General features: G+C 37.4%; 1 protein-coding gene across 1 annotated transcript in view; it reads left to right on the forward strand.

Moving 5' to 3' along the window:
- The first annotated feature begins 14,998 nt into the window (after positions 1 to 14,998).
- IGF1R (insulin like growth factor 1 receptor) overlaps positions 14,999 to 27,392 on the forward strand; it is a 140,759-nt gene continuing 128,365 nt past the window's right edge. The window contains exon 1 of the mRNA XM_075207699.1: positions 14,999 to 15,867. Within this exon, the coding sequence (XP_075063800.1) occupies positions 15,759 to 15,867 (109 nt within the window). The 5' untranslated portion in view covers positions 14,999 to 15,758. The remainder of the gene's footprint in view (positions 15,868 to 27,392) is intronic.

Raw genomic sequence — 27,392 nt, forward strand, 5'->3', positions numbered from 1 at the left:
GGGGGGGGCAGAGATAGCCACCAAAGTACCGCGTTCCATTTAATTTTACTTTCTAGCTCCACAGTCTGTGCAGGCTGCTTTTTTAATATTCAACTACAAGTGTAGGGTGTAATATACACCCAAAAACGATGGCTACATTGCCAATAATCAAAGATGTAGGAGGTAGACAACCAGGTTTGACTGTATAATTTGCAGACAAGTGTTCGCATTAAGGACGGCCTACCAGGGATTAAACTGTTTTTTCATCATTTATTAGCTTTAGAATTACCTCACTTATCTAAGAAACTGGTGGAGCACTAAATTAGGTTATTTATTAATTGTATTTTTTTCAAAAATAGCAAAACAAAACCAAACAAAACCAAAACCAAAACCAAAACACGCAAGGGCGGTTTTGCAAAACCAAAACCAAAACACGAAGGTAATCCAGATCCAAAACCGAATACAAAACCAAAACACGGCGGTCAGTGACCATCTCTAGTTTTTACTTAAAATAAAATTCGTTTTACACTTGTATCTGTGTTTTATTTACATTTTTCTTCAGAGCACTACAGTTTTTATAATTGAAAATCATTATTATTACCCCACACCAATCACCCCAAGGTTGTGGGAAAAGCCCTAGTGCTATCAGCATGGGGCTGGTTAAACCTAGGGAAGGGGGGGGGGGGGGGGGGGTTTGCATCCCTAGGGAATCCATCCTGGTGCTGGTTTGGCATTATGGCAGGGAGACCCCACACTTCGGGTTTCCCTACTATAGTGCCACCAAAAGCCTAGTGCTGGCAATAGTAAAATGGGGGGGGGGGGTTACATTTATTGTAAATGTCGACATTTTAACTGTGTTGACATTATGAACATGTAGACATTTTGACTGTCGACATTTCATATCCAACATGTCTGGTAGAAAGGAGGGCAAGTGAATTGGAGCGGCAGCATGGCAGCATGGGGTGTCTGGCAGCGGTGACCGCTGTGGCAGAAGGGAGGGTGAGTGTGGCAAATTGTGTACCTGGAAGCAGGGAAGAGCACATACTAGTACTTACGGTATATTAACCATTTACAGTCCCCACAGTGTAGGCACACTTGTGCAAAGGGCACCCATGATCTGCCCATTACATAGTCTACACATTTGCTAGTCTCTTCCCTAATTATACGCACTAATTTGGATCTGTGAAATTGTTGGGGAGGTTTCACTTTAAATATTGGCTTGTTTGTACAATTCTCTAAACTGTAATCTCTTTTAGGCAACAACTTATTTGTGTCTTGCATGTGCTTTAATATTACTATTAACACTGCCTTCTATGTGATAATCTGATATCCTACTACGAGATCTACAGTCTGGAAATATTTTTCTCTTTGCACAGATGGCTGTAGTTGGGCCAAGGTAGCTTTGTGTGTTTTTTGACTTATCAGGGGTTAAATGGAGGTTAAACATGCTCAAATCAATAACACACCATTAAGTGGTTCTGCGGTGTATGAACTGGTATTTGTGTGTGCACAAGAGTAAACACACCTTTCGTTTTGTCTCAATAAGGATGTCGAGATGAATCCATAAATGGTCGTGTTTGTATGACCACACTGTCTGGGAAGGGAGATGAATGAATGTAGTAATTATATCTGAAGATTACTGCTGGGGTGTGTTCATATTTAAAGGTGAGGTTGGCGCCAGAGAGCGTGGCACAAAGAGATGCCACCTTTGCTGTATACAAATGAGAAGGCATCTGAGCAAAGAGCAGAGAGAGGTTAAATTGTCTGTTTGTAAGTGCTCGGATTTGGGTGGTGGCAGTGAGTGAAGGGAGTGCCCGGAATTACCTGCCAAAGGGAAAAAAAACACTGTGCAGCCAAATCAGAGGAAAACAATTTTGTTTGGGTGAGAATTCTGACTGGGAATGCAAGAGCGTGCAGGGGAAAATCCCTGAGGTGTTTGGGGGAAAAGAACATATTATAATATATATCAATAAAAAGATTAACTCTATACCAACCAATCATTGTTAAGCTATAATTCTCATCGTTCCCCACCAGCATAATATTGGCTGCTGCTGACTAGGAACTTGATTAATGTAAATGCAGATACGTGCAGTATCATTTTGATACATGCCTTTTCTCATTTCTATATTTTATTGTTAACAGGTGACATAAGTTTAATTTTTTTTCTGTATGTTTTGTGACTTTATATTCCACATATGTATTGAACGTATCCTGCAGTGTCTTGTCTGTTAGAGCAGAGCTGACCTACACCCATATTTATCACCACATGTATCTTCAGATCCGTTATTTGTTGAATCCAGATGTACTTATGTCCGACACATGTGCGTTTTCCAACAAATGCACAATACGTACGCTTTGCTTTCCTTGATGAACCAGACCCTAGGGGCTAGTTTTACTAAGCTGCGGGTTTGAAAAAGTAGGGATGTTGTCTATAGCAACCAATCAGATTCTAGCTGTCATTTTGTAGAAAGCACTAAATAAATGAAAGCTAGAATCTGATTGGTTGCTATAGGCAACATCCCCACTTTTTCAAACCCGCAGCTTAGTAAATCTAGCCCTAGATGTTTAGTTCAGTAGCAAGCACTGGTTCAGATAAAGACAGTTCAGTCCAAACTCTCATTCCATGTGCTTACTTTACGCATTGCCATAAACTCAGAGGAGGAGACGGAAGGTAGACTAATAATCCATTATGCTGATCACATGTAAGGTAAACTGCTGCATAACCCTCTGACAGATATTCAAATAGAGCATATTCCAAAGCGCTAACATATTTTCACATCAGAGTTAAACTACTGCATAATTTACAGCACTAGCACTCATTCACACCTGTGCGCAGGGTCTGATTACGGGTTCAGGTCGCCCTTGGCTAATACGCTTGTAGCGCCCCCTCGTCTTCCAAGCCAGGCTAACATGCTGAAGGTAAAAATGTGCTTGTTTTTAGTTTAAAATCCAGTTTTCTTCACCTCACTCTAATGTTTATGTTCCTGTGTTTTTGTAATTTTTGATTAAAATCAGGACTGTATAGCAGAATGGAAGCAAGAATGAGCGCTACTGAGGGTAAAGGGGGAGGGGTCTGTCACGCCTGCACTTGTCACTACTAGGGATAGGCTGGGCCGGTCCCATTGTGGGCTATCTTGCGCTGGGTCACTCGGCCACCTGTATTTTTTTTCCTTTAAAATGTTCCTAATAAGCTGCTGAGTCGAGTTTTGACCCCCGGGGCTAAAATTTGCCAGCCCTCCCCTGGCCACCACCCCTGTTTCTCCTACTCGCTCATCCTCAAGCACCTACCCAAGGAGGAATTATTGCCTTCAACCTGCACCATGGAAATACGTCAAGAATAAAACCTTACTACATTTTCTTTCATGTTTTCTTTTTACTTTGGAGAACAACTATTTTCTTATATTTTAAAATTCTCTTCCGTTCATTCCTGTCCTTGTCACAATTTTGCACTCCCAGAAATGTGTTCAAAATGAATGAATAAAATATATCTAAAGCCTGAGCTAGTTTGTGTGTAACTATTTTTCCAGTGCTTATGTGTAAATGAGTCCACAAGGTAATTGTTTCAAATATATTACATGAAATGGTCCCATGGGTGCAGATTGTACTGTTCAGAACAATTTTGCTTTTCTTTTCTTTTTTGCACTGGGCCCTGGAATCGAGCCTCATCCATCCTTAGTATAATCCACAACTGGCACAAGCATTGCTACTTTTCTGTTCACTTTTGCATCTTGAATGAAGGGAGTTAATAATTTAATAATGTAAAAATGGCATTCATTCAACTGGTGTTATAATAACGCAGTTAGTAGTACTCAATATGGAGGCAGAGAAAGATTAGAGAGATAAGAAAAACACACAGCACAGTTTACAGAGCGCTGGAACTGAACCAACCTACTTGTGAATTCAAATCCAACACCTCACACATGCTTTGACATTTAATGGCTTACCGTAAGGTTACAACAAAAAAGATTTGGCTGCCAAACAGGGACATTTAACCCACAGCTCGTATTGTTTTTACACTTTAGAGGGACACAGCAGTATTAATGACCTTGCCTGCTTCACAAATCCCTTCACACAGCTGTCTTAAAGAGGATTGTGCGTATCAATAAAATAAAGTATTAAGAAAAAAAGTTATTATTTCCAGGAAATTATATATTATTTTTGCAAAGTTATTGTCTTATAATATAATGTGGATTGTTCAAATAAAACACACGGCTTTGCTGTCTCTCTGTGAACAAAGGCTTCTTTTGATTTTAACGCAAATCACAATTTCAGTGTAAATAAATACTCAGAACACTAACAAGAGTAGTGGGCAACTTTCAGACTACCCCTCTTCTCTAGTGCTTCAAGGGGATTATTCTAAGCAGTTTCTGAATGTTTGCTAAGGACACAACCCACTGATGTGTAGAAATTTGGTGCATAAAACTGTTTAATAATATCATAAAAGTGATAATTCTAAGTTCAATTTGGAGCATAAACGTGTTTACCACAGGATAAGTGCTATTAATATGTGTAGGAAGCAGTTGTTAATAGACAATGTTGATCACGATGTCTATGGAGTAGAAATAGCTGGCTCAATCACAAGCAAACAGGTGAGAATATGTCACATGTTCTTCATGCAGTAACCATAGGAAACAATGAGCTATATGACTGCATACTAAATAACCATTGCTCATCGGTGAAAAATTCTAAGCAAGATTCTAGCAGAACGTAGTCATCTATAGACCAAGTGAACTGCAACAAACACGAATGAACTAGGGCTACTAAAAAGAGACCCATGTTCTGGAAATCTGTTTAAGTCCTATTTCTCAGACATAAAATCACATATTAGTGTAACTCAAATAAAATATTTAGAGTAGGTGTCACATAAAAGAACAGCAGCAACAAGGACAGTAATTTGTAGTCTCTAGTTACTACTCTGCCCTGCTGAAATATATTCTCCTGCATTTGCTATGCAATTACTGCAAACAATCATGGGATACTCACACCTTAAAGTTTTATCCTTAAAAGTTTTGCCCTGTACTGTGTCTGCTTTTTTTTTCTCCCTGAACCATATAAAAAAAACTTTTTCTAGTTCTATATAGCGGTTATAATTTTTTGCGTGTAAAGTTATTCAAAATATAGCCAAACAATTTTAGAAGGTTTTCAAGTGCCTGGATTATTGCATGGCAAATAGGAGAGTTAAAAAGGGTACAACTGCTGTAATACCACTTGAGGCCAATTGGTGGCAGTACAGAGACAAATCATTTTCACAATACTAACATTTATACCCTTGCAAGTACTTGTTTTTGTAACATGGCGGCTTTGGTTTGATAAATTAAGTGGAAACATAGTAAAATTGCATTATAATGGTTTCCAGTGGTTATGTCATACTGGGAAATGCAGGTACGTATGTCCTTGCTCAGTGTACTACATGATAAATGTTCAGATACACCCTCCATACTGGTACCAACGAGAGCTGGTGTACTCAGTTTTGCATCACTTTTTCCTCTGTTTCATCTAATGAAAATATTCAAAAAAATTGTTTAAAAAAGAGGCACCTGCCCAGCAGCAATGTGTCTCTAAAACACTATTTTTAAATTGGGAACCAATAAAAATGTGATGTTAGTTGCAGGTATTTTTGTTGTAAAATGGTAAGTGTGTACACAGCACTATTAAGTATCTACTGTATGTAATGACTATAATAAAACAGCTTATAACATGTGGTACAATCTGAGAACCAAAGGAAATTAATTTCCCTGCTTCCAGATAAATTCTATATATTCATTCACATCTATTTTGGTGAACGAATTGTGTTAGAACATGTTCTTCAGCTCTGTTGATAAACAATGCATTGTTAGCTGTGGAAACATTTTAATATATGTACTTACAATTATAGCAAGAAGCTTAGAAGGTACTAGGAGAAAGGAAGAGAAAATGTATTCTATAAGCAAATTTATACTAGAGCCTTGTGCGACCGGAATTACTCTCATGCCCATATTTAGACAACAGCAAAATAAACTAATGTGATCGCACTGAAAACAACATTGAATACAACTTGTAATAGAGTGACTGATATATGATGCTATTTGGATTTTATGCATTATTGTTTTCTATTTTCTATCGTTAATTTATAATTAAAAAAAGAATCCTTAGTAGAACATCAATCCACACCATTAAACAATGGATAACCATTTTAATTACTTTTCACATGAGAATGATGCATATTTCATTCCATTTACCCATTTAGAACACAGATCCCTGTATGCACAATAAAACGTCTTAAATAATAAAAACACTACTTTGTGTTTCATTAAGATCAATATTTCAAAACTAGCTTTGTTAAAAAAATAAAAGAATTCTATTACAGCTGTTTAATGTATAAATAATAAAAGATTATATTCTGACTTAAAAGAACACTTACTCCAAAATAATGGCTCGTAGACTGACAAACTCTTTATTTTATGTTGTTAAAGAATCTGAATGTCTTGAAGGAGAGAGAGATTATTATTATAACTACTACCGTAATTATGATCTTGCAAATTTATCACAAACAAAATACTGTGTAGTCTGAAAGCATATTAATAACCTGGGCTAGATTTACTAAGCTGCGGGTTTGAAAAAGTGGGGATGTTGCCTATAGCAACCAATCAGATTCTAGCTGTCATTTTGTAGAAAGCACTAAATAAATGAAAGCTAGAATCTGATTGGTTGCTATAGGCAACATCCCCACTTTTTCAAACCCGCAGCTTAGTAAATCTAGTCCCCTGTGTCCTTCAGGTAACTGTTATAGATAAAATTTGTATTTGAGCAGCTCTAGTCTGGTGTTTCACAGACTGTGCAATTTTCTGTCTGTTCCTCCTGCATCTGGCACACATCTTCACCTGTTTACAGTGATTATTCCAAATAATAACTCTTTCAGTTGTTGCTTACAGTAAATATGACCTCTTTACTTGTTGTTTCATGCACTTTTTCTTTCATGTTTTTGTGCAGCTCTGTGATTATTAGTATTATATTATATTCCGCAGTGTATGTGTGCTGCCTCCTGTCTGTAGCTTTTTATCACAGACATGTAAACAGTGTGCTTACAATGTGTTTAAGGGATGTTTATGCTTCATTCAGCAACTCTCTAGTTTCATTGCTCAGCCCTGAGTGGTGAATGTCCTTGAGAACAATGTATAAAAATCTCCCACCAGTAGAAGTGAGAATAAAGGACACATTTCTTGCGCATGTAGAATGTGCTGGATTTCACGGGAAGGAATGACAAATGACCTTCGCCGTGTGTTTTTCACCAGCCCAGTCTGTCCTTTGTGCAGCTGAAACTTTAAAGGTCACATACAAACATTGAAAATGGCACGAAAGCCAAATATGTCGCTCGGATATCTTTATGAGATTTACTAGTACTCAATGTTTTACTGAAATTTCACACCAAGTCCGCTGCCAACAATTGTTTTTGTACAGGAGGTGAATAACTGGCATTAAAAGGTCATATTGTTAATAACAAGGATACGTACAACAGAATATATATTTGTTCATAATGTAGGCTTAGAAGATGCAAAGCATTCTATCCACACATCTTGCAATACTCTACCGTACCGTCTCTCTGATAACCATCTGCCAGTCCAGCCTACAAGACATCTCCCATGCCATTACCCACCTATAGAAGTAATACCATGCCTGAGCATAGGTTTCAAATCATTAAACGCTCTCTGAAACCCACGTTTTTACTAGAGCCGATAGGAGCCACCTCTGTAGGTGCATACGCACCCCCAATACTCGTGCTGCATCTAACCACATGTATGCATCACATTTTTCAGTCAAGTTCAGTAATATGTGGGGAGGGGCTAATGTGAGCACCCCCAAGCATTGTAAACATGTGGCTCCTATATTAGAGTCTGTCCTACTCCCATCTACTCACACATCAGTCTGACCCACACACCCTCTTCTTATCTTAGTACCGGCCTCTTGCCACTAGATTGTAAGCTCTCACAAGCAGGGTCCACCCCACCCTTTGTTTTCATGTCAGCACTTATTTTGTCTACCTTGTACGTCCTTGCTAAATTATGCATGCAGTGTTTCCCCAATGTCTGGTGCTGTGTTGCCTTAAAAATTAACAACTGTAATATTAAAGCATATATAGAATAGCTTCTTCATCTTTAAGGGAGACTACACATCCCACCCCCCCCCCTCCCCCATCTTTGAATAGGCAGGTGTTGCAATCTTCCATTTAGGATGGAATTTCTATATGTGTGTAGGCTCCTTGGACACTTGCACAGTATTACAGCAGTGCTTTAGTATAGGTCCCTAATGAAAGTAAATATAGGATCCCGCAGCAATAAAGAGGGTACCAATGTTTTAGTGTGAGGTAAGAGAGGAATTTGATCCGCTCCCCCTCTAGAAAACCCCTAGAAGATGTGTACCATATAATTGACTATTCTGCATTATGTAAAGGAACCATGTGATGTTTACAGCATTGTCAGGGGTTTAGTCCATGTGGTACTGGTAATGTTCTGCTCAGTAAAATGGTTTTGCATTCTACAAAATGGTTCACGCTTCTAAAGTGCACACTAACAGCATAATATGAATATTTTTTATTCCATTCAGTCACTACAATAGAGTGAAAGGTTCCAAACAGTTATTTTATGATACTTGAGTTGCCAGTGGATGAGTGTAAATTCAGTTACATAAATGTATATGCTCATACATTCATGCTGTTACTGTATTTGCAAACATGTACACAGATATGGACATCAGGGGGTATATTTACTAAACTGCAGGTTTACAAAAAGTGGAGATGTTGCCTATAGCAACCAATCAGATTCAAGTTATTTATTTAGTACAGTCTACAAAATGACAGCTAGAATCTGATTGGTTGCTATAGGCAACATCTCCACTTTTTCAAACCCGCAGTTTAGTAAATATAACCCCATGTTGTTGTATGTTTATTTAGTGGTGGGAAAGACTTTTTGATTCAGCGGGTCCATGTCAGGGAAGTTGAAAGAGGAAGGAATTATCAACATCACCACTGCCTAGTTTAAACACGCAAGCAGCAGTAGGAGCAAGGAGAGCATTGTTGGAAACTTGGAGCATCGGGAAACTTATTGAACTCCACACAAAAATAATTTAGATTTTTTTTTTAAAACTGGGCATCAACTGGTATGATAGAATACCCTTTGCGCCACTAGATGCACATTATATCGGAACAAATTCCAGTGTAAAAAAAAGCAGTCAAACGTAATGCAAAGGAAAGACAATCCCGCTGCAATCTTATTAAAACAAGAATGAGGTTCCAACATTCAAGCAGCTTTTTATGAGAAAAATGTAACTTTCAATTAAGGGGGTGATTCAAAAGTGATATTCTTACTTTTGCTGTAATGTACATTCCTGTACACATCGAATAACATTGATTATCTCATTACAATGACGCCTGTCAAGGGGTGGGATAAATTAGGCAGCAAATGAACAGTCAGTTATTGATGTCAATGTGTTGGAAGCAGAAAAATGGACAAGTGAAAGATATCTGAGCGACTTTGACAAGGGCCAAATTGTGATGGCTAGATGACTGGGTCAGAGCATCTGCAAAACAGCAGGGGGTAAATGTATCATAGTCCGGTTTTTGCATCCCACGCGAGATCAGCGAGATGACAGCTAAAATTTAAAGCGGTGCTGCCTTGTAAAGGGAAACTTGCCTTTACAAGGCAGCGCCGTTTTAAATTTTAGCTGTCATCTCGCCGAGATGCAAAAACCATACTATGATACATTTACCCCCAGATCTTGTGGGGTGTTTCCGGTATGCACTGCTTAGTACCTACCAGATATGGTCCAAGGAAGGACAACTGGTGAACCAGCGACAGGGTCATGGGTGCACATGGGGAGCGAAGGCTAACCCGTCTAGTCCAATCCAACAGAAGAGCTACTGTTGCACAAATTGCTGAAAAAGTTAATGCTGCCTATAATAGAAAAGTGTGAGAACACACAGAGCATCTCAGCTTGCTGCATATGGGTCTGCTTAGCCGCAGACTGCTCAGAGTGCCCAATATTCTGCTGGGAAACCTTTCATTGCTCTCCCCTCTCCTGTCGGCAGAGGGCTGTCCATGGGCATCACAATCATCATCATCAGCTATTTATATAGCACCACTAATTCTGCAGCGCTGTACAGAGAACTCACATCAGTCCCTGCCCCATTGGAGCTTACAGTCTAAACCCTAGCACACACACACATACAGAGAGAGACACTAGGGTCAATTTTGATAGCAGCCAATTAACCTACTAGCATGTTTTTGGAGTAAGGTAGGAAATCGGAGCATCCATAGGAAACCCACACAAACACGGGGAGAATGTACAAAATCTGAAAAAAAGCCTGTCTCAGCACAATTGAAGAGAGCATCACAAGACTGCGGAGCTCTTCTTCCTCCTGCAGACCCGGGGTTCCTTTTCATACAGGCAATGAGTAGTCCATCGGCACAAACCACTGACCAGAATGAGGAAAATAGCACTGGACAGCAGCAGACGTCAAAGAATTCGCTAAATCAGGTGGATCACATGACCCCAGATAAATACTATTCTGATTTAATGTTTAATTTTTGGAACACCTTATTCTTTAAGTTGAGACAGAGCCTTAATTATGTACCCATATCAGTTATGAGATACCCGTAAAGACTTTTTCAGTTGAAGTCAGAGTCCTTTACCATTTGTATTTTATCCTGTAACATATATTATACACCCCAACATTTTGGAATTATGTAATGTATTTATAGGTTTTCTGGTTACATGTTATATTTATCATCTGACCCCCTTTCTTCCTTTCCTTGACCAGTGCACTTTGAAATTATTTGAGGTTTTTTCTCTATTTCATTTTATCTTCACTTTCAGTACATTATTCATAACAAAGATCTTAAAATGACAGGTACTTTCTGCAGAGTCTGGTACTTACCAGCTGGTAAGTTTTATCAGCAAATCAAAAATGAAGAAACCATTGATTTACAAGACCAAAGTTACAATTCCTCCTCATTTTATATGTTTGAACCATAAAACCATATAAATATAATCATTAGTTAACACGCAGAGGTAGATTGAAATTAAATAAAAAATTGTAAACCGCTACGGAATATGTTGGCGCTATATAAATAAATGATAATGAGGGTGATAAAGAAGCACCTAAATATTATGTGTGCTCTTTGTCGCAGAGATTGTTATTTTCACTTGATAACATTTCCTGACCAATACACTTTACGTCCTCATGCAAATGAGAGAAATGAGGCGCATTCAGCTACATCGTTGTTGTTTAAAATAAAAAGATCATCCCTTTCATTGTGCTTTAGGAAGAGAGTAGAAAGGAGAATAATAATAGCTATCTTTGTTTCTTTTAGCACATAATCATCTAAATATATTAACAAGACACAGATTTAATTTTATCCAGAAAAGTCAGGTACACTAAAAAGCTGTAAGTAGTTATTACTTTATTCATTTTATGACAGTTTCCTCTAAACCATATATTCAAAATAGTTGTATTATGTAATAATTGTAAAGGGCACATTTATACAATGCTCTGTAAAATATCAGAATGAAATCAGAAAGGATACGCTGTCAAGGAAAACAGGGTAAATATTGATACAATTTTGCATTAGTGATTAGTGAATCATTACAGGATTTGTATCTATAAGAGATAAAATGTTTAAGGTTATTTGAGGTGTAGTTTTGCAAAGCTAGATAGGTAATGATAACAGTGGAAATCAAACATCTGAAATTGTGAGTCAAGACAAGCTCACTGAGCACAAGTAATCATAAGTATGAATAACATCTCAACATCCCAAGTTACATCTGTGTATGATGCTGTGGTCCATAAAAAGCAATCTAATACAGTTTATTTTACTAACTTCCTAGTCAAGGTTGGATCAACATTAAGGACAAATAATTGACTTACTGCATAGTTCAGTTTTCCTCTTGAAAGTCCCACTTTAAAAAAAAATAATATATATATATATATATATATATAAAATGGCAATTCTTCAGAACCCAAAAATATTCCTGCTACTCCCAATTTAGATTCTATTCTAATCTGGAGGAACAAAGAAATTAATATATTTCATCATCATCATCATTTATTTATATAGCGCCAACATATTCTGTAGTGCTTTACAATATTTCCGAACATGTTGAAATTTATAAAAAATGCATTATCAATAAATACCTGCATCGTCTATTTGCATGAGTATGTTCAATAGAAAGAACTTTACTTATTCATAACATGTATTTTACAGACATTTCCTAGAGATTCCCGGACTGAATAGACCAAAAAAAGTTTACAAAAGAAATAAATTACAGGACTATAAACAAACACAGAATACACCTGTACTTAAAAAAGGCATACTGAAAAAACGATATATTTTTTAAACTGTTTTGTTCTTGCTCCTATATCAAAGTCATACTTCATTCTAAAGCTGTTACTTTTGATACTAAAGCCTAGCAAATGTTCTGTTTTTCAAGCCAAAAACATACTACCGGAAGGTGAAAACAGATCGTATTCATAAATATGCTATATTTAGTCCCTCTATCACCAACTGTCATGTGATTGCACATACAAAGTGTGTTTATTCCAGTGCAAAGGCTTTTTCTAATTTTTTGTTTCGAGTCATTTTTTAATTATTTTGAGTAACAAGAAAAGTGGCAGAGATGCAAAGTTACAAGTATAAGCATAAGTAATGATTGCATGTTCCTATAATTAATATGAACTTTAATTAACCATGTTTTTGATTTATCAGTTTCATACTCTCTAATAGTCAAGCGCATAATTAGTAAGAATTTTACATTTTTGACAATCGCTTCTCACAATAGAAATCACAGTGAAACTTTACTGCACTTTGTTTCTGTAATGACCTGTATGCCGTTTGCCATTTTATCCCATGCTCTATGAACTGCGCTGTGGACGCATTGAATCACCATATAATAAAAGGTAACAATAATAATGATATTTTAAAAATAATGCATGTCTTGTAATGTTCTTCTTGAAGATTAAAATCTGGATCATTCCATCTCAATGACTTTCTTAGTTTGTATCATATTGTTCACTTGTGCAAAGTAATGCTTTGCAATTTTAAATATATTCTAACCTCTAATTTTGCTTAATTGTGCTTAGCAGATGGAGAAGTATATGCTACATATCGTTTTATGCTATCCAGCTGTTCCGTCTATCAGCAAACGTAATGGTTTATTACTGCCATCCCTTTCATCAACTTTTTGCCATTTTGTTGACCAGACCACACTAACAGGCATGTGATACCCAACCATTACACTAGGCCAAACCTACAGCAGTTGTATCGTGAGAGGATTATCAAATATGAATAAGACTGACAAGCTTTGTGAGAAGAGAAGGGAATTATGGGATGGAGACAACAGAAATGGCTTTCTAAGCAAGCTGAACTCCACAAGCAGACTTAAGGACACATTCACAAAGTCTAAGAAAGTTTTTGCAACAAGAAAATTAATATAGCCATCTTTTAATTTTACATTAGGCAAATGCAAAGTAAAACACGAGAATGGTTTAGTGTGCCCATAAATTACAAACTGCCTACTCAGGATAGTGAAGAATTTTAGATTACAGGTGATTTTATCTTGGTAGAGAAACATTTTAGAACATTTTATCTTGGCAGAGAAAGTCACATACCAAAAAGAAAGTTGTTGGTGCTTTGTCCTTACAGTTGCAAATCTGAATATAGCTAGCAAAATGAAAGTATTAGGCAGTTGTTCACATTTTGATCAAAATCTTTAAGCTTGCAGCCCATGTTACGGGTCCTTGACTAGGAGCTGCCATAATAGTTGCTCTTCGCAGGCTAAATGAAATAAACCACTATACTGCTACATGTAGTAATAATTATAATAATCAGACTTTATGTAGCTGGAAACCTAATGCTTAGCCTGAAGATTGTAGAGACTGTAATGTGTGTGACTGGATATAAATATAAATCAATGATCACACCAAAATAGTTGGAATTATAACTTTCAGGAAAGATGTAGGAATTAAAATGTTTGTGAAGGGTGTATGAATTATGTTCAGACTGAATGTAGTAGGAATGTCAATATTCAGAAATAATATAAGCATTATACTGTTTAGAGTGGATGTAGGAACAAGTATAATGTTCACAATCCATCTAGTAGGAATTATTTTTGGGATGGATGCATTTTTTTTTTATAATGTTTTGGCTAAATGTAATGGACTTTAAACGTTCAGAATCAATGTAGTAGGTAGGAATTATAATGCTCAGACCGGATGTAGTAGAAATGATAATCCTCATGTTATATCTAGTGGGAAATATAATGCTCAGGCCAGATGTAGTAGGAATTATAATGATCATGCTGTAACTAGTAGGAGATATTATACTCAGGCCAGATATAATTATAAAGCCTATGCTATATCTAGTGGGAGATATAATGATCAACCTGAATATAGTAGGAATGAAAAACAATCATGGTGCATGTACAAGTGTTTATATTGTTCAGACTGCATGTAGTAGAAACTATAATGTTTAATTACAAAGGATAGATAGATAGATAGATAGATAGAATGAATTAAAATATTCAGGCTGTATGTAAGAAGAGTTACAGTGTTCACACTAACTGCTGAATTGTAATTTGGGGTTAGTTATAGGATTTTATGCTAATTTCAGACGAATGCATTCTAATATAATGATTTGGTTGGCTGTAACATGTAATATTTAGTCTGGATACAGTAAAAATGTAAAGATCAGGCTGGAAGTATTATGTAGGAATGTATGATGAATTTAGAATACATCGTAAAATAATGTCTTGAATGTCTGTCGTATATAAAGCTTTAGTTGTATAAAGAAGGACTTATTAAAGCTGTATATTCTCCAGGCTGCATACAGTAGAAAAGCTATACAGACAGACGCACTAGTGATATAATAATAATAATAACAGTAGTAGTAGTAGTAGTGTGCTCTCTGTTCCTGTGAGAGTAGATCTCCAGTCCTGGCTTTGCAGGCAGCCCTATGTGTGTGTGTGTGTTAGTGTATGTGTCTCAGGCTCTTGTTTACAGCATTAACGTCACATAGAGAGAGAGGGATCACAATGAGAGCGCTGCACCCGGAGCCAGACACCAGCACACCGAGCCTGGGCAGCGCTGCGCCCACTCACTGAGCAGGACCACAGGAGCCGTGCAGCGGACAGTGCCTGTCTCTGACCTTCAGGGGCCCGGAGTGAGCGGAGGAGGAGAGGCCGGCGACCGGGGGGGGGTGGTGGGGGGGAGACAGAGAGAGACTCTCCATTCATTGGTCCCGCAGCGGCCTCCTGCGGGCTGAGGTCCGTGCGTGAAGCGGGTGACATGGAGGCTGAGGACTCGGAGCTGCGCGCTGCGGGTGTCTGTTGCCAGCTCCTCGTGTGTAACGTGTCCTAGCGCCGAGTACACTGCGGAGCTACCCCGGGACTGGGCTCACTGGCGGCCGTGCTGGATATACTACTACGTTATATATACATATAGCTATATATACCCTGTACATACGGGACACTAAGAACGTGCCCTGGCTGGGGAGGTATTAGGGTCACCCCGTACCTCTGTCACGTTACCTTGTGTCATCTCCGAACCAAAGAACAAGCCCCAGACACAGGAGAGCCCTCAGAGCAAGGTCACAGTGCGTGGACTGTACATATATAGGGTCAGTGTGTGTGTGTGGGCTCCAGCCGCCATCTTCATTCCGGACACTTGTGGACCCGGGAGGTGTGGATGTGACTGCCCTGGGTGTAGTGGAGCGGCGCCTACACGCGAGCTTTCCTCCTGGGAGCCTTTGGAGATGAAGGCCGGATTGGGCTGGGGGTCTCCGGCCTGGTTGTCGGCGGTCCCTTTCCTGCTACTACTACTGCTGTGCCCGAGCCTGTGCCTGGGGCCCCGGGGTGTGGGAGGTGAGTGTCTGGCTCGGGTGTCTGCCTCCCCCCCGTGGGAGACTGTCTAGTCTGGGATGATGTCCTCCCTAAGACACATACACGTGGAGGACTGCAGGTTATCAGATGCTCACTATAGACAGCATGTTACACATCCATCTCTTGCTGCATACAGATGTCCTTATTGATATAAAATAACTATTGTATGTAAACTAGTAAGGGCTGGTATTATGGTATTACATCAATTGGTGTCTATGGATGCAAATGCATCGTGTGTAGTGTTCTCTCTTATTGAATTCCCAATTTGTTTTTTGGTGGAGAGGTAACTTTACCCGAGGGCAGAGGTTGTGTTGTTTCCTTTGGTATTTATTTCAAGTACCTTGCTTCTTCTTTTTTTTTTCCCCAAGAAGGTATTTTGTTCTATGGCATATTGTCTCATGTATTTCTGTGTCCTTTAATCTTCTTTTTAAATAGTTTAAGTATTTGGCACCTGTTCTAGTACAGTTGCACCTTTTGCTTCCTGAGACAATTAAACATGGGACATGTATGGAAGTGCTGCATCAGATCAGGGTCAGTGAGTACTACTACTTGCCTATTTTATATCAGCAAACATTAGCATTGCAGGTACCTTTGTTTACAAAGCGTGACATACAGGGCAGTACAGATACATGTCGCATAAAAGAAAACTAAAATATTAAGCATGAATAGAAGTCCCCATACCTTAAGAACGTTACATCAGTTTATAAGTAAACAAGTACACCTCTGAGAAAAGGAGAGGCTTATGCAGTTGGTTAGCAGTCAGGTGTCTCCTGTGATGATGCACGGATACACCCAATATGAAAGAGCATCAACACCTGTGCTGCTAGCTAGGCTTTATAACCTGAATTATCTCATTAATTTTCTTCTCATGTTGAGAATAGCTTTAAAACTGTATGTAATTCATAATATAATTTTAAATTATGTATCTCAAAAGGCAGCTTTTGGCACTGTGAATTCCTGTGCATGATATTAATATTCTTAAAACAATCAGGTGCCTTGCTAAGAAAAAAAAATAATCTGTTTACAGTATGTATACAGTCTGCCCGAACCATATGATCCCAGTACTGTCTGATATGCAGACACAATCAAACCTAGGCAATCTAGACATAACATCTAGGCATAATCCAAGTGTTTCTATGGAACTACATCCCCCCCATACATAAAATGTAAGCTTCTGAGGTTAGGATTCTAACTAATCCAGTATGTCCAATTAGATTAGTCATAGTAATTGTGATGGTTAAATATTTGTGTTTGTCTCTTGTGTTTCTCTTGATGTAAACATAGACGGTTGTATCATACAGTTGTGCATGTATGTGCAAATACTTGCATACAGGAAAGTGTACAACAATATATGGTCACAGAATATCCTCTGTCTTTTTATCCCTCCTTGCTATGGATGGGAATAGAAGCCATTCATAGTATTCCTACACTCATCAATTGCTCTGTCAACATGGTACAGAAATCTGTACTGTGTACAATGGCTGCAGTATTATTTGTCAGGGTGAGTGAAAGACAGGCTCTTACTATATACGCTCATGGATTAACTGTGGGCAAGTGCCGACATACTGTTTTCAGGTTTGTGTCTGGGAATTATTCTGATATGGTCTCCTTCCCTTGTTTACCTTTTATAAACCGTACCTATGTGTTTATGTAAAAGGTGCATTCTGTGTAGCACCAGAAGAGTTAATATCAAGGGGCCCTTTATATTTGGTGGGTGTTATTTTTAGTACAGTAGGAAATAAAGCATCTCTGCATGAATCTAATACAGACAGTGCTTTGTTTGTAGGGTCACTTAGCCTGTGTCTGTCTTGTTTACTTTAAATTTCAAAACCTAAATAAGGGGAGGGGGTGCTTAGAATAACCAGTGACAATGGTGGGGGGGGGGGGAAATCCAGACAAACATTCACAAATATGTAAATATCTTTCTGCCATTTTGTAACATTACTTTCCTGCAATTAATAATCCATCTGTCCGCAGAAAGGATTTTTCAGTGGTGCCTCCTTGGTTTGATTTATAAAGATCCTTTGTGTTTTAGACCCAATGCTGGTGCTTTCATCATAGGGGGAGTGTCATGAGACCGGTGGTCTTGGCTTACCCCAGCGAACGCACTTACTACCTCCCATTCCTAATTTGTTTACAACATTTAGCCAGACTTTTTTTTTTTTTTGGGGGGGGGGGGGGGGGGCAGGAGAGTGTGGCATTCGATGCGAAAACTTTATTCTGTAACTCAAAATTGTGGAGTTTGTCAGTTGTCATTGTTATAAGACATGCTTGTTTTTTATTCAGAAAAATATTTTGATTGAAACAGTTTTTTATACCATATATAGGTTTAAGAAGGTCACTAAAAACTCCAAACAATCAATGCCTTCTTAACCAAACTTAAGAGCAGATCATCATCCTTGTTTATTTGTGAGGAGCTGCAAAAGTCCGTAGCGTCGGGTCTGATAGAGTTACAAATCATACAAAACACAACCGCACATAAAATTGAACAAGTACAGACGAGATTGATGGAGGAGGTGCAGATGTGAGACAAAGGGTAGAGAGAGCCCTGTTGACAAAATGTATATGAAGCAGGCAGCGAGGACGTCCCGGAGCCTAAAGGTTAACATCAGGCTGGAAAAAGACACTTTACATAGAACATAGGTCCCACACTTTGTGAGTTGTTTATCATCCCCTTGATAGGTAGCACATAGGTAAAAATAAATGTTCTACTGGCTCCTGAAGTACAGCCAAGGAGTGGACCACATAAAACACATGTGTATGTATTATATAGGCTCTAATACCTTTCATCTGCTAATATTGATTCAAGAAACAATACTTTTCCTGTCAGATAATAGCAAATTGTCTCTAGATGAGCCTAAAGCATTGTTATTTTTTTACCTGGAGAGTTCTGTATTAAAATGTTTTATATGTACTGATAAAAAAAAAAATGACCGTTCTCACTTGGCAAAAACATGAGTTTATTAACGTGCTCTAAAATGGCCGTATTATACAACAATACAATCTTAATGTTTGAAGAAGATTGGCATTGCTTTGTATACATGTCATTTTTTTTTTTTTTTCATTATTATGAATTTCGTTAAAGTGTTATCTTAAAGTTCTTTTACTTTCCATGTGTTGCATAGATCCTTTTAGAATTTCAGAGCACTCTGGTGTCGAATAAATATAGATCATATAAAGCTTATAATGTAAACAGTGACCTTAAATTGCTTGTAAGGATTTGGAAAATAGTCTCTTTAAAGTATTTCCCCCACTCTACTTTGATAACCAGTTTTGTTAAAAAAAAACAAATCCTGCTTCCCATTTACTGTCTCTTGTAATGACTTCCTCACATTGTGGCATGAAGGTTTTCTACATGCATTGGCTTGTAAACATTTTTGGAATAGTTTTCCGCTCCTAACCTAGGGGTAAAAAATAGCCCTTTTCTGGTAAACATCTTTGCTCTGCCTATTTCTGCTTGTGACACTTTTGTGGATTCAGTCTATTTTTGAGAATTTTATTTTTCAATTGCAGATTTTTTAGAGAGATGTCCATATGTTATTCTTAAAATGCTAAATCTATCTTATTGTTTTTTTTTAGAACCATTTAAAATGTATCTTGTACAACCCTTTTATATAATCCCTCCTACTGTGTCCTTGTAAATATCTAATAATAGGAGGAGGATGTGTTGCCTACAGACAAGTTGGGAATCCAAGCCTTGATTTGTGTTCAAAAACATTTTTGTCAGATGTGTGTGTTTAATTGTTAGCCACAACTTTGCAATGTGCCAAATTGAAGCTCTCTGTAATACTTAAATACCTAGACATCTGTATGATCTAGATCAGTGAAGGTTGACTTACTGTGTTTGTTTTGTGAGCTGGCTTTACGTGTAATTGTCCATATTTGTATTTTTCTCATGTGTAGCTGCCTCTGTTTATCCCAATAGCTCTGATGGTCATTTTCATTGTACTTTTGTCCCTGCTACAACATTAGTCACCATTGTAATACTATTTCTTAGTTGATTCCCCCCCTCTGCACTTACATTTTAAACATGCAATTACTGAGTCTAAGACCTTATAGAGATTTGAAATGATAAAATGCCTCCATTTGTGTCTAAGCAGTGTTTATTTGCTCCACACAGTGCAATTGTTATTGGACTAGACAACTGTGTCAGTCTTCCATGACCTGCCCAGTGTTTCTTAGTAAATTATAAACATAATTATATGGGTGGGTTGTAAATATTGGAATCCCTTTGGGCTTCAGGTATATCTATGCATTGTTCAGACCTTTTTTGTTTCCAAATTGGTGTGTAGTTTAAAGCAAAATGACCATGAAAAACAAGTGTCACGCACTTGCATTTTTTTATGTGGTATTGCTGCTGATTTAGTGGTGTAAGGACTCTTAAAGATTATAGCCCTTTGTGTGGTTAAATATCTGTAAGTGATACAGCGTTGTGAAATATTGCCTTTAAATCAGTAGAGAATTCTGCTTTTGTTCGGCATATATTTGCTTAATATTTGTTTCTAGTCAACTTAGAAATAGCAAATGCTTCTCTAAATAGAGTTAAGGAAAGCAGAGTTTTTCCAGAATAGTGCACTGACAGCCAGTAATTTTAAGTCTTTTACCGTTCAATCAATCTCCTAAAATTAAAGGTACAACTTTAATATTTTGCTGTGTCCTTATCTTTATAAGGGATTTTAATGAATATGCAATAAAGTGACTTGGTGCTTTGTGTAAAGGGATATTACAATTAGTGAAGTTAAAATTTGCTGGGTGCTACTTTAAAATATATAGTTCTTATAATAATGATCCCAATCAAAATGTATTTATGAGATACAGAGTGTGTCTGTCTTATTCTGATTAATAAGTTAACCTTATTCCTAAGGAAATGATGAGTATATTATGGTATGAATTTTTTTATATAAATTATTTCGTTCACTTTTATGAAATGGTCTAGAATTTTTAATTTTGTGTTCAAATGGATAGGATAACTTGTTTGCATAGATCTATTATGTTGCAAACCGTCGACAATCGCAAAACTGTTGTCACTTCCCTTGCAAAAGATAGTGAGGTGGTGAACCTGTGTATTAATGTTCACACAGGTTTATTGTATAACATAATTTACTAAAACACCCCTTGCAACTGTTCTCTAATGCGTTTCAGGTATTGGTTATCTCTAAAAGAAATTCTTCTATGTGACCTGTTAGTTGCATGGTTACAATTAAAGACAATTAAAGTATTGTTATGTGGCCTTTCTTTATTCTAACCAATCCTTTGCAGTACTGGACCACATTATAAGGCTGCATATTCAAAGTTAGACTCATCTAAAATCCTCCTATTACCGTTAAATTATGAAAGACATCGACATTCAGTGAAAATTGCCAATGCCTGTTTTGATGAACTTATTTTATCAAGGCACATTGGCATTTTTCGCTGAGTGCCGATGTGAACGTTAATACACAGGATCGCCACTTCACGATCTGTAGCAAGGGAAACAGTTTTGCGATTGTAGCGGTTTGCAGCATAATAGATCTATGCAAACAAGTTATCCTATCCTGAATACAAAGTTAAAAATTCTAGACCATTTCATAAAAGTGAAAAAAAACCACATGTACTAACTTGCCTTAATCATACCTTCATTTCCTTAGGAATAAGGGTAACTCGTTAATCAGAATAAGACAGACATACTCTCTGTACCTCATAAATATATTTTGATTGGGGGCATTATTATAAGAACTACATTTTTTAACTTGGCACCCAGCAAATTTTAATTTCACTAATTGTAATATCGCTTTACACACAGCACTATAAGTCACTTTATTGTTTATTCTTTAAAATTCCTTATAAATATAAGGAGGCAACAAAATAATAAAGTTTTACCTTTAATTTTAGGAGATTAATTAACTGTAACAGACCCTTAAAATTACTGGCTGTCAGTGCATTATTCTGGGTAAACTGTGCTCTCTCTGTACTTTTCCCAATGTGCTAAACAGTTTACAGTGTCACCTCTCTAGGAATTAAAGATAAGGAAAGACTAATCTACTTCTTATAATTTGGGGACAGAGCAGCCTTGATTCTAATATCTAGTGTAGTAGTTCTTTCTTATTTTGCCTGAATAAAATGACGTCTGTTCCACTAGGAACAATTAGACCTTTTTTAGAATCGCAGTAGGGTGGAGAAAAGATAATATAGGATGAAAAGATGACTTATTAGGCATTTCAGTACAATAATGCTTTTGTTTGTGACACTAAATATACAACTATTTGTAATGTGATAACCTTTTTAGTACTGAAAAATGTTTACTGATAGAAACAGAAACTGGAACCATAATGTTATGTTTACATAATGGAAAACTAGATATCTTTGTTAAAAGGAAAACGAGAAAGGATCCTTGCGAAAAGTGTTTGTAGAATGCATGAGCACTATGTCTGAATCTCCATTTGTTAATATGTGTTAGTAACTGAGTGGTATTCTGTTTTAAATCAACAAGGGCAGCAATCTCCTGTCCTCCGGGCCCCTCATGTTACTATCTATGCTATCGTTTGACGTTAGTGAAGTGTAACAGGCACACTATATAAAGGATATTTTTGTTCTGAAATGCTGAGGCATGAAGAAAAGAAACATTTTCAGCTATTTTAAAATGATCCTGTCATTCCCAGATAAAAACACATTGGGTGTTTATAGATCATTACCTAGCTGTCTTTGTGTTTAATTGTGTTTATAAATGGAAACTTTTATAACTTTCTTAAATTAATCCATGGAGCTAGAGATATTAAGACAGCTTTTTTTTTTTTTTTTTAAAGATTCAGTGTAATCTGGAACTAATTGTAGGTGGTTTGTCTGCTCCTAGTCCAGTTTACACCGAATCCGTTAGTACTAGCAGTCAGAAAAAAATAAGATATACCCTGTTCCAGGGTTTTGAGTAAAGAGTTGGTCATCCTTAAATTACCTAGAACTAGCTGCTTACGTTTTGATTTACCTTTGTTGCATTGGTACAAACACTAAATTTATTTCACTTTGCCTGTATAGTGTGCGTAAAACAAAAATTATACGAATATGATGCTTATTGGCTGTATAATATGTATTGTGGAAAATACAATATTCAGTGTGCTTGAGTAGCATTGAAAATAAAGCTATCCATGGTTTAACGAATTGTGGAAATGAGTCCGCTGGGAAGATTATAAAAAGCAGTTAAATCTACTACTATTCATTTGAGTGGATTCAACATGTAGTCTCAATAATGCTCAAAAACTGTCTGTGTACGGGTGTGTAATTAGTACACATGTTACTGTTTACAGGTTCAATAGTTTGTATAAAAGGAGAGAGATTGCACCCCTAAGCCTCCCCCAATTTTCTCTCTTCTCTTTCTCACTCCATTAAATGTAAACTGAAGCTATTGTAACTGGCCAAACCAGGGTTTAAAAACACTTTGTTAGAAATACAAATTGACTAAATCTACTGTGTGTTTCAGCATTGATTGCTTGTGTAACAAAGCCTGCTGCAGATGCTGTATCTGTTTTTAGCCGCAGCAGATCATTTAGGGGGTTATCTGCGTTTGTAGTACCACATTTTTCTGAATGAGTCCACTTAAACACAGAGACTAAAATTCCCACGTGATGCTAATGAAGAAAGTCTATCCTATTTTTATTCCGCTCAATTAAAATGGTCTTTAGTCTGGTTTCCAGGAAAGAGGTTACTGCCCTGCTTGTACCCTTACAGCCGAGGAAAGGATATTGCCTTGATTTGAAAAATATTTATGCTGTATCTTATTATACATAATAGCAGATTCTTCCCAGGCTCAACCTCTGTGCCTCAAGCCAGCTGTGCTGTGTATCACCCCTTGGTGGAGTGCAGTGCTCTAAGCCATTATCTGCAGCATTGTGTTTTCTCTTTTTTTCTCTGTCTTTCTGGGCTGTATTCTTTTATTTGTTTAGCTACAGAATTTGAGAGACTTTTGTGAGTTTATTCTGCTCCCAAACTTGGACTGTACATATGTTTTAGTTTGCCGAGATATGTTGTAGCAGAAACACTTCTGACAACACAGATTATTGTTTGGGCATATTATGGTGAATGTATAAAGGTAATTGTAAATTATTCCCGTGCATGTTATTCCTTTCAGATTTTGTGATTTTATCCAAATATTCACAATTTATTCCATTTTTGTATTTGTTATATAATCCTGTGTCTCTCTTGCTGTTGATAAACTATATTGCTTGGTCTCCAGAAGTTATACCCTAAAGTTTGTGGGTTGTGGTGATCCCCTGCAATCTCTGCTTAACCAGTTCCTCATTTTTTATATGAGTTATATTATGTAAGCAGCACATTTGGCTTGGAGCCCTATCCATCCTGTGATGTCAGGGGCTGACCAGTTGCAGTTGTGTGATATGCTGTATTACTGTCCTCTTGCGGGTTACTGTAATCTCTACCACTCTGATGCTGGGAGTTTTCTAGTAAGGGCTGATTTGCCCTGAATTATCTTGTGATTGTTTTATAAAGATAGCAGTCTAGTAAGTGTTTGTTTAGCTTGATAGGAAAAGGAAAATCCGTAATGGACTATACTCACAGCAGTGTTAGATGGACTTTGTAGTGTAATTATACAGATTTAAACAAACAAAAGAAAAACGTGCGTTTAAAGGGTGCTTACTGGTGATTGAAACAAGGGTACCATCATACTTGACAGACTTTTCTTTAGAAAATATTGTTTGGAAAAGGCCTTCAGCATCATTTATTTATATAGCGCCACCAATTCCGCAGCACTGTACAGAGAATATCAGTCACTCACATCTGTCCCTGCCCCATTGGAGCTTACAGTCTGAATTCCCTAGCACACACAGACAGACTAGGGTTAATTTTGTCAGCAGCCAATTAAACTACCAGTATGTTTTTGGAGTGTTGTCATTCATATCTCTACATACTTGGAACACGAAAAGAAACTTCCAAAGTAATGGAAGAGTAAAATGTTAAAAAGTTAGGGTATGTCTGCCATAGAAACTCACACGTCTCTGATTTACAACCAAATTATGCCCCCACCCTCTACTATGCTACATTGTTTGGTAGACCGTATCGTGCTGCCCTCTAACCTTTTAAAAGGGCAACAAATTTTCTTTTAAATCTCTGTAATAAGTTAAAACAATAGAATTAATCAATGAAAGAAACACCTGTAATAATGTAACTTTTGTTTAAAATGCCTGGTAATATAAGTTATAAGAAACAGATCTAACAACAACGTAGGAAGGATCTAGAGGCTGCAGATGAAGGCTCGGAGGGCCCTATGTGGCCCTTGGGCCGCCTGTTGCCCATCAATGCTTTATAAGCTGCTTTCTCCAATTACCTAAAGATTTTTTTTTTTCTATACTGACTTGTAATTGCTTGAAAGTAACTTTGGATATTTCCAGTGGTATATTTAATTTATCCTGGCTACAGAAAAGTACACTTTTTAGTTTTTAATTTGTTTTACTACTTTAGCATTAGTAGTGGATGTTTTGGCAAAATCCCAGATTATTATACAATGTGGGTTATATTGTAATCTCCTTTCAGTTACAAAAGATAATCTGGTAGAGAAATAATGGAAAATGTTTCATATTGTAAAAGTAATGGTAAACGTGGCAGAGGAGTGTTAAACAGCCGAGTTTTCATTAGGTAAATGCTTGGATGCTATTTTGATCAAAAGTGAGGGTATGGTAGACTTTTATATTGATTATTTTTACTAAACCGCATAAATGAACTTGCAGGGTTTAAAGGTGATGTAAGTTAACTTAATTGGAGAGAATGCTACAACTTCCTGCTGTATGTATGCGAGAGTTTCAAGGGATGTTCTACTGAAATATTTTGAATTAAGTTATTTTTGATAGAGAATTGAACCAGTAAAACGGGTAATTCGGAGCATAGCTTGTGACCTCCGCTCTATAGTGATACAGATACCCGAATTATTTACCTTAATTCTGTATAGCCCAGCTACCAATGAGTTTGGGGTGGCAACAGGGCTGTCTGTGTCCTAGGTTATGTTTAATTAGCTATCAGTTGCTATTGGTTATGCCAGTGTTTCTTGATTTATATGGGGTGCAAACATGAATCTGTTTGCAATTTCTCTTATTTTTTTAATTTATTGTTTTGCAAACTTATTGTAAAATGTAATTATTTTGTAGAAGTAGCCAATTTCCTTTTCATTGAACTTAAACTTTACTCCACTTAATTTATATTTGTACGCAGTAGTAGGGTCATTCAAACGGGACTAGATTATTAATGACATATTATCTTACACAGAATAGCTGCTGCACAGGGTTATTAATCAGAACAGATGTTTGAAGTCTAACATGTTCTGATTTTCTCACATTTATTGTTCTCCATTGTCGGATCTGACTTTGACAAAGTGCTATTCAACAGAAAGCCCTGAAGCCAAAGGGTTATTTCCTCAGCCATCCTCTTCCTCCCCCCAGTCAGAAAATAATGCAAAATGCTTGTAATTCTTTGCATTCCTGAGAGGGTCTGGAAGAAAGGACTGTACTGACCCCCTATATGAGCCACCCCCCCCTCCCTCATTCACAGTCTGCTCTCTGGGTTGAAGACTGCAATCTGATTGGCCGTTTAACATAAAAGCTTCCATTGAAAAAGTTGAAGGGAAGAACAGCAGCACTTCCTGTGACTTCAGTCTAAGGTCAGCCTCTCCTGGAGGCTGGAGTGGGGAGGCCTGCTGGCTGGCAGTGACTGAGTGTTTACTAGTTTCACTATTCTTTCATTTGACATGCTACATACATAGTGTAAACTGTGACGTTTAAATTATGGGGAGACCCTTTCCTAGAAGAGCTTGCAATCTAGACTTAACATTGGGACAGAACACAAAAGGTGGGGTTGTTAGCTTAGTGAACCAGAGTGGTAGACGAGAGAGTCCTTCCTATGGTTCATAAATACAAGTGCTTATTTTGTTTTTGGCACTTTTTTACATGCTATATATGACACACACAAATGCATGAATGGTGTAATAACATGCAATGCGTTTGAACCGTGTTTTCTTGGCATCACATTGCGCTGTGCTTTGTTGTGTCCTTTGAAAGCTCTTTCACATCGCCAAACGCTTGTCTTAATCAAACTATATTGCCTAGAATCCATGTTCTTATTTTACTTTAAATCCGGTTGTGGTGTTTGTCCATTTATATGTGTGTTTTTTCGTTATGTGCAGAATAGCACTTGTGGTTATACACATACTAGAGAATTGCGGTTTCCAGTTACTTGCTTCTTGGTAATAACATTGGACTTGGGAATCTATCTGTACAACATGCAGGATGACTGCTTTGGCACTGTAATGATGACTAGTTGTATATTCTCTCCCAAGAACTTTCAACTTGATGGCACTGCACCTGTATGAGTCCTGTATCATTGTCAGAATGCAGACAGCTGTTTTCTGTGTACAGACTGCTTGCATTTTGCTGCCAATGCAGACAGTTACTAGCAGAATGCAGCTTAAATATTATTATAGGAAGGAATATTTTTTTATTTCTGTCATAATACGCTAGTTGTTCCTGCTAAGCAAT

This window comes from Mixophyes fleayi, chromosome 4 (genome assembly GCF_038048845.1).
Source record: "Mixophyes fleayi isolate aMixFle1 chromosome 4, aMixFle1.hap1, whole genome shotgun sequence".
Lineage (NCBI taxonomy): Eukaryota > Metazoa > Chordata > Amphibia > Anura > Limnodynastidae > Mixophyes > Mixophyes fleayi.